We start from the raw sequence: 8,231 nt of genomic DNA on the forward strand, positions 1-8,231 counted from the left end.
CCCGCAGCACGTCTTGAGCAGCGCCGCGCTCCTGCGGTGGCCGGGGATTCCTCGGACGGGCGGGGCTGGCTACAGGCGCTGGCTGCGAGCGCCCCTCCCACCGCGGAGCCTCGAGCGGGCGGTGAGGCAGAAAGGGGGACTTCTGGGTCTGCAGAACAGAGCTCGAGGGAGGGACGACAAAGAACTCCCATCGCTGTGGGGAACCCTAAGCCTTTTATCGCCCTGAGTGGAGTCCTCGAGCCGCGATTCTTAGACGCTCTACAATCCCTGTCTCAAGAAATACCTTGACAGCCTGGCGACAGGTCACATTCCTGTCCCGCACATCTCCCCTGTCTCTCCTTGCAAGCGAGGAGACCAACCGGACTTTTCCCAGCCCCATAGTCTTTCCCAGACCCCCCTGGGTGATTCCTGACCAAACCTAGCGTCCCTCGAAACAGGTCTAGCTTCCGGAGCTTTGCATCTGGACCCTTTGGCCAGTTCTGTGCCAACTACTCCGACCTCTCATTCACAGCCTGAAGGTGATCCCCGACCGGCGTCCCTACTGGCCACCTCGCCCTGGTTTCAGGTCCCCGACTCCCTCCATTCCTGATACATTTATCCTCCTCGCCAAGGAGAAAAAAGGAGCCTAAAGACACTTAGGGAGCCGGGAGGAAGCTGCAGCTGGGATGAGTCCACTTCAAATAAAGGTGCCAGAGAAGGGGAGCTGTGCACAGACACCTGGAAAGGACCTTTGGACCCAACACAGAAGTCCTTCATGCCTTCTACTGGGTATCCCCAAAACTTCAGTAACGCAGTGGGGCTGCCCCGCCGCTGGGGACCGAATACAATGTGTGTTCAGGGTGTCCGCTGAGACCTGACCCTTCTTGCCGCTCATTGTTCCCATACCCTCGTGTGTCGTCACACGCTCTCTCGACAAAGGATGGAAGCAAGCTTTGTGCTAAGGACAAAAGCGCAAGGAAGGCGTCTGCACCCTAAAGAGAGTGGTGCTGCGGCCTGTGACAAGAGACGTCCCTAAGGACACTGCCACGCACCTCTGAGTGATGTGGATGGAGAGGCTCGGGATGGGTCCGGGAGGACACCAAAGGCGCAGCCCCGGGGCCAGACACCGGGTTGAAAGGCGCGGAGCTACGCGAGGGCGCCACGTCTTTGCACACACACTCTGGGCTGGAGTTCATGGCACCAGGATGGGGGAGGCTCGAGACGAGGGGAAGAGGAGGGGGAAAGGGAGAGGCTGGGGAGATGGTTGAGGATGGAGAGTCGTAGCGGGGGAAGGGAAAATGAGGAGTGGAGAGACGGGGGAGAGGAGCCAAATTATGGCTGCAGGCTCTGTGCCGCGTGATCTATTTTTGATTTTTTTCACAAGGGCTCAGCGAGCCCACGTTGGCCTTGAACTCCTAATTCTCCTGCCTCCACTAAGTGTTGGGATAACAGGTGAGGCGAACCGTGCCGGGTCGACCCGGCCTTCTGTTCAGCAGCGCGCAGGTCCCTTTGTCCTAGTCGCCCCCGCTGCGCTAAGGGGGAACCCCGGCCCTGACGGCGCGTGCGCAGATCTGCCCGGCTTCCCTTTAGCCCTCACTCGGCAGCCCCCGCACGGTTGCCATGGCGACCGCGAGGGCGGAAACCTGGGGAAGACCCCGCCGGCAGCCCTCCCCCGCCGCCCTCGCCAGGAGCTCCTCCCTTGTTCGAGCCGATTACCCCGGACTGCGTGGGCGCTGGGGCGGTGGAGGATTCCCCTAGTCCCCTGGGACTCGCAGCGTCTGGCGCATGCGCGCGGGGCAACCCCTCCCCCCACACACACACTGGGGAAGCCCAAGTGAAGGAAACAAAGTACTCCGCACATGCGCAGCGCGTGACTCTTAGGACCGCCTGGTCTCCTTGGCAACTGCGGGGAACTCCCTTCTAGCAACCCTTCTCAGAGTCAGGGATTTCCCCGCTGCTAGTGCGCAGGCGCCGGCTGGGATTCAGGGAGATGGGGCTTTTCTACAGAACAAAGGTTGTTACCTCCGCTCCTATCCGCATCTTTTTTTTTTTTTGGACTCAGCCTGGCATTGAACTTACAACAAAGATCCTGCCTCAAACTCCGCATTGCTGTGATGACTAGCAAGGGCCACCACTTGTGGTTCTTGTTCTTTATGTCCTCACTCTTGTAGGAAAACAGCCAGCCGTTTCGCTCCGCGTTGTTCTGCAGTGAGCTCCCAGACCCCTGCCCCTCCTGCTGGCTTCCTCCTGTCACCAGGAGAGTCCAACACCATCCGGTGGGAGGTTCAATGGGTTGCCTTCTTTAGGATGTTTATGCCTTCCCAGCGACTCCCTACACGATGTGGCCAGTTCTGCGTCATTAGTGATCCTGGAACCTAGGTGTGGCAGTGAATCCTGGTACTAGCAGAAGGGAGGCGGAGGGAGAATAAGTTCAAGGTCAGTCTTGGCTACATTGAACTCTGTCTCAAGCTACAGTTTCTAGTTTTCAACGCTTATGTGTATAGTGTTTTGTCTAGACACACATAAGTAGGTATGTGTATGTGCTTCATGTGCATCTGGTGCCCTCGGAGTTCCCTCAATTCCCTTTTTTGGGGGATAGATGGGATAGGGGGAAGGTCTTTGTAGCCCAGGTTGGCTCCTGCAGCAGCCTCACAGGAACACAAGATAACTTTGCTTATGATCTTAGCAGCCATCCAGGTAGGATGTGAACCTATCTTTATGGGGAGCTACCGGGACCCGTTTCCTAGAGGCATCTGGAGCTGCAAGCATGGTGGGCTTCTCCTCCAGTGCCTCAGCTGCTCTGTCACTGTAAGATGAGGATACCACACGTGTACAGGAGACAACACATTCAGGTACATGGACTCCCGCTGCTGCATGGCATTGCTGCCTCGAGCCCTGCATGGCGCCTCCCCTGCCCCCTTGCCTCCCAGGTCTTTCCAAGAGATGCCAGGCACCCTCCTGTCCTGTTCCTGGGGCTGCCTCTTGGTGCACTGCAGGCCTTGTTCAGTTTGGTTGGTAGACTTTTCACCCCACAAGGCCTTTAGGACTATGTGGCCCAAACTGGCCTCGGTAGAGCAAAGGGCGGCCACAAACTCCTGACTCTGCCTGGAGGGCTGGGATGGCAGGCATGCGCCCTATGCCCAGTTTAGAACTTTTTGACTTTCGAGTCGTGGGGCTGGAGCTCAAGGCCCCACACATGCTAGCCATGTGCAGTCTTATCTGACATATCTTGCTATACTTCTTACTGCTGAAGATTTTCCAGCCATACCCAGTATCAATGTGTCTCTCCCTTAGCATCAGTGGCCCACCCCTCTTGATAAGGTACAGAAAGAACTCTCCATTCTTCAAAGGCCCACTCCATGAAACTTACCCCTTCATCCCAGCCCTGGCCCTTAGGAGCAGGGGACACCTGCATCATTCCTGGTACAAGAAACTGAGCAGATAAAGGTCCTGAGTGACATAGTTGCTGTGTTGGGAGAATCCAAGAGAAAATAAGGGGCTAACAAGGACACAAGTGGCAGGTGACGTCGTGTGCCAGGTGCACTTCAGGACTTGATAAATCCTGCCCCCCTACGCCCACCCTTCTGCCTTCATTTCCCCATGACAGGCCATCTTAATGTCCTATTAAGTGGTCGGGAGCAGAGCATAAGTTCAGGGCCCATGTCTGTTGGACATAAGTTCTACATTCAGTACGTGCTGCTGACTGTCTGACCACTGCCTCTCAAAGGCGCTTTTGCCAGCCATTTTCAGGTGTAAGCCAGCCTTTCTCACAGCAGCATCAGTTAGCGCTGCCCCTAGGCTTGTGGGTCTCTCTCCAGCTCCCTCTCTGCTCTTCAGGATTAGCGCTGCTAGAAAAAGTTCTGGGTTCAAATCCTATTTTCCATCATGGCCAATGATCTCCACCAGCCAGCCTCAGCCAGCCCCGAACACTTGTGTTCTCTGTGTGTCAGCCTGGAGAAAACTGCCTTATACCTCAGGCTCAGGGTGGGCACACCTGCAGCTCCCCTGCTGCTGTGATTTCAAGCCTCTCCAATTACCTTGTCCTATCCAGGGGGGCCTGCAAGTCTGGACCAGTGGCTCAGACACGGTCACTACACAGCCCCTCCTGTCACCTGTGGGCCCCAACACACATACAGGCATGGGTCTCAGACAGCCTCGCCACAGCCTTTATTGGGCGGGTACTCCACCGGGCTCTGCAGGGCGCACGGGAGCTAGGATGTCAGAGCGGGGACCCTCTGGGTTGTTGAGGGTGACCTATGGCGCAGCTGGGAGAGCCCAGGCCCGGAACTCTATGAATCCCTGGTCAGGCCTGGCTGGAGGGGATGTGCTGACTCGGACAAGCTGGACTCAGCCTGGTTCTGTCACTTGGGCGCATTAAAGGGCATCGCGCGCTGGTTCATTGGGTTGTCAGGGGAGCGCAACCACTCCTTCTTCAGCAGCTGCTTCAGTTGCGACAGCCGCATGTTGGGGTTCTCCTGCTTCAACCGTGGCAGATGCACCTCCTCAAACGCGGTGAAGGCTGCACGCATACGGCGCTCAGGATGCCTATCAGCTTCCTCAGCCACACTGCAAGCCAAGGAAGGAGTTAGGACCCAGGCCTACTTCCCGCCGCTGCCACCAAGCTGCTCTCCTCAGGGCCCCGCCCACACATACCCGCCCCGCCCACCTGAGCACTGCTATGGCGTCTTGCACAGTACGCGCCTCCACAGTGCCCTCTTCCTGCAGACGCCGGTTTAGGTTCTCCTCCAGTGGCAGCTCCAGGTGGCTCTTAGCCTTTTCTACTGTGGGTGACAGGGACAGGATATGAGAACAAGGTAGTGGGCGAAGCCCTCGGGGGTTTGCCCGGGCCACTTGCACACCTGGCTCAGCACGCTGTTCTCTGCGCAACGTGTCCTCGATTTGCGCGCGTGTGACTTTGGCGGTTGCCACACGTGGGGCCTTGCCACCTTTGAGCCGTGAGTCCTCCTCCTCCAGCAGGCGCTGCGTCTCCTTCTTGCGCTCCAGCTGCTCCAGGCGTCGCTTCTCCTTCTCCTCCTGCAGGGCAACAGGGTTACCAAGGAAGGCTTTGTAGACAGAAGCTGCCTGGGTGTCCAGGGTGGGACCCAAGAGGGTGCTGCTCCCTCCTTCTCCCAGCAGGGCACCCTTGTGCAAAACGACCGGGACAACTAAAGTGTTTCACAACAGTATTCCCTGTGCCTTTGCCCAAAGGGGGGGAGGAATGCCTATTTGGGGTCAAAGTCAAAGATATTTGAGGACAGCATCTTCTCCAGGCTCCTCTGCCTCAGCTCTGCCTCGCTACAGGGCCTTTGTATAGCAGCTTGCCCTCTGGAATTCCTCTACTGGCTCTGAACACCCGACTCCCAGTCTTCCGGGGACAGAGGGTCTGGACAGGGTAGTGCACCAGGACAGTCCATCCCCAAAAGAAGGAAGAGTTTTCGGACAGTTCCAAGAGCCCAGGACCAAGTGGTCATTAGTACTGAGTTAGACACAAAATTCTGATCATGGTGCAAACCTGGAGTACCACCGTGCTGCAGGGGAAGCTGAGGCAGCAGGAGAGGCTGAGCCCAGGTGTTCTAGGCCAGCCTGGGTCACAGAGACCCTAAAGGAGAATGAAGCGGATACCAGGCATCTCAGCCGGACAGCAGAGCGGGGCCGCTGAGGCGCCACGGTCTCTGTTGCCACCTAGTGGGCAGACCCATCAGCACCAGTGCTCGAAGCACTCCAAGTAAGCACCTGGGGCTGGCTCAAAGCCAGGCCTCGGTCAGGAACATACAATTAAGCTTGGAGACAAACACAGACCCACTTCAGCTTGCTTCTGCGTATGCATCCCTCCACGGCTACCGCGAGCCACCTTTCAACACCGAAGCCCCACGACGCCCACCTTGCGTTGCTCCTTCCGCATCACGTGTTTGTCCTCATCCTTCCAGTAAGCATCTTCCAGCTCCTTCTGTTTCTTGGCATCAGCTGCCGCCTTGGCTTCAGCCCTCCGTGCTCGGGCAGCTGCCGACTTGCTGTTCTCGCCCTGGAACTTCTTGGGCATCCCTCAGCAGGCTGCAGGAAGGACACCGTGGAGGGGCTGGACTGTGGCTAGGGCCCACCCTTCTCCACGACTTTACAGACCGCATGCAAAAGCGATTTTTTTGTTTGTTTGTTTTTTTGTTTTTCGAGACAGGGTTTCTCTGTGTAGCTCTGGCTGTCCTGGAACTCACTCTGTAGACCAGGCTGGCCTCAAACTCAGAAATCCGCCTGCCTCTGCCTCCCAAGTGCTGGGATTAAAGGCGTGCACCATGAAATAATTTTTTTTTAAACTATAATTACAATGTTGTGCAAAGACCACCACTGCCTACCCCAGAAGACTCCAATCCTATCAGCTGTCAATCCTGTCCCTTGCTCCAGCCCCTGAACTACTTACCCTCTGCCAGTCCCGGGAGGCTTTTTTTTGTTTTGTTTTTCAAGACAGGGTTTCTCTGTGTAGCCCTGGCTGTCCTGGAACTCTCTCTGCAGACCAGGCTGGCCTTGAACTCAGAAATCCGCCTGCCTCTGCCTCCCAGCTGCTGGGATTAAAGGTGTGTGCCACGACCGCCCGGCCGGAAGGTATTTCCTGTTAACAGATTATTCACCATGTGGAATCCTGTCTGGGTTTTGGGTCGTTGTATCATTATCTAACCATCCACCAAGCCTTTACAAGTCACAGTGCAGTGGAACCCTGCAAAGCGGGCGACTCCCGCTGCTGTTGGGGTTTCCTGTGCATGTGAGTTGTTTTATACTGTCCCTGGCTCAGAATCTGTGGCCTGTGAGCCTACACTGGACCACACCAGATGAAAGGATGCAGATAACGTGTCTGAAACAGACAGTGTGTGTAGACTAACTCCACTGTAAGCCCCCAGAACCTCAACTGTGGGTGGTCAGTCATCCCCAGGGTAAGTCTAGCCTTCAAGTGAGGGGGAGGCCATGCTGCTGGTATACGAGGTGCACCCCTGTTCCTGTCAGTGTGGTGGGGTGTGCCTGAGATCCAAACATTTGGGAGGCTGGGGCATGAGGATCACCAGTTTCAGGCCGTTTTAGCTACACAAAGAAACAACCGCACCCAATATGCAACTGCCCAAGGCCTGCAGCACACTGGGCCCTCATCTGAAACATTCTCTGCCCTCCCCCCCATCTCCAGCTCAGTGCCTCAGAATGAGGGAGACAGTTCCCAGTGGATATCCCACTCTCAAGCCCTCTCTACTTCTTCCTACTGGAGACCCCATGCATCCACAGCCATGTACCCTATCAAAAGAGGCTCCCCACACACAGCTCGGAGCAGGCGAAGGTCCCGTGGCAGGAATGAAGCTGTGTTTGTAGGGGTCCACGGAGGCTCTGGTGGGTGAGGGAGGGAGGCAGGGCTGGAGCACACTCCTATCTAGCTTACAAAGCCCCATTCAGCTCCTGTGGACATAACTGGTGTGGAACGCCATGTGGGCAGCGGTCCTGAAAGCTGGCTATGAGGTCTGTTCGTGAAGAGCGAGGGCCCTGACCTGGCTCCTAAGCACTGTCTGGCCTCAGATGGGTCATCACACAGACAAAGCTCAAGGTGGACCATGGCAACTTGGGTCCCTGTAGCCAAGGCACTCCTGTCTGCCTCAGTTTTCTCATAGGAATGTGGGGAACTCTGATCCCCGCATCACGGGGTAGGCACCAGAGCCCTGCACAAGACACACCAGCTGGACTCCCAAGCTCCTACTGGGCCGGCAGCAAAGCTCTCCAGGGCTCCCAGGAGCAGGTGCAGAAGAGAGACCGCCCTCCTGGACACCCAGGGAAACTGAGGCACCCGACTCCACTCCGTGCTGTCCAAAGCACCAGTCTCGGAATCTCTTCCCTGTGACAGCCACACTTGCCTCCGTTTGAGCCTTCTAACTCGACACTCAGCCCTGCCCTCCGGACCTTTACACCTGGCCTGGAACCTTCCATCCTCCTGCCTCATCAGGATGTGCGGCACTATGCCAGGCTCACGTTTCTCTTCTAACCCAGTAGACTCCAGTTGAAACTTCAGGGCCAGGCAGGGCGTGGCGGCCGTGCCTCTAGTCCCAGCAGAGACAGGTGGATACCTCTGAGTTCCAGGCCAGCCTAGGCTACAGAGTGGGAGCATCCCTCAAGGAAAAAAACCAGTTCAGGTGTGGCCCCGGTGAGAATGCTGACCAAGAGCTCTCTGACTTTCCCAGACCGGAAAGTTCTCTTTAAGGCATTTGATGGTGGCGTTGTGTGTATGGGGG

General features: G+C 56.8%; 2 protein-coding genes across 9 annotated transcripts in view; both read right to left on the bottom strand.

Moving 5' to 3' along the window:
- Kcnn1 (potassium calcium-activated channel subfamily N member 1) overlaps positions 1 to 1,570 on the bottom strand; it is a 23,819-nt gene extending 22,249 nt beyond the window's left edge. For 3 of the 4 annotated variants that reach the window (XM_031340183.1, XM_031340186.1, XM_031340180.1), the window contains exon 1: positions 1 to 835. This exon is cut by the window's left edge and continues 151 nt beyond it. The gene's annotated coding sequence lies outside the window, so the exon portion shown is untranslated. Of the gene's footprint in view, positions 836 to 1,031 lie in introns of those variants that run through there. The other variant, XM_031340182.1, reaches the window with a different exon arrangement.
- A 2,552-nt stretch (positions 1,571 to 4,122) lies between these two features.
- Ccdc124 (coiled-coil domain containing 124) overlaps positions 4,123 to 8,231 on the bottom strand; it is a 4,837-nt gene continuing 728 nt past the window's right edge. Inside the window, exons 1-6 of one of the 5 annotated variants that reach the window (XM_031340194.1) lie at positions 7,248 to 7,902; positions 6,392 to 6,580; positions 5,861 to 6,030; positions 4,839 to 5,013; positions 4,646 to 4,757; positions 4,123 to 4,545 (exon numbers count right to left, since the gene is read on the bottom strand). In XM_031340194.1, coding sequence (XP_031196054.1) covers positions 4,341 to 4,545; positions 4,646 to 4,757; positions 4,839 to 5,013; positions 5,861 to 6,019 — 651 coding nt within the window. In that variant the 5' untranslated portion in view covers positions 6,020 to 6,030; positions 6,392 to 6,580; positions 7,248 to 7,902 and the 3' untranslated portion in view covers positions 4,123 to 4,340. Of the gene's footprint in view, positions 4,546 to 4,645; positions 4,761 to 4,838; positions 5,014 to 5,860; positions 6,031 to 6,391; positions 6,581 to 7,247; positions 7,903 to 8,231 lie in introns of those variants that run through there. The other 4 variants (XM_031340190.1, XM_031340192.1, XM_031340193.1 and 1 more) reach the window with 4 other exon arrangements.

The sequence above is a fragment of the Mastomys coucha genome, unplaced genomic scaffold (genome assembly GCF_008632895.1).
Source record: "Mastomys coucha isolate ucsf_1 unplaced genomic scaffold, UCSF_Mcou_1 pScaffold22, whole genome shotgun sequence".
Taxonomy (NCBI): Eukaryota; Metazoa; Chordata; class Mammalia; order Rodentia; family Muridae; genus Mastomys; species Mastomys coucha.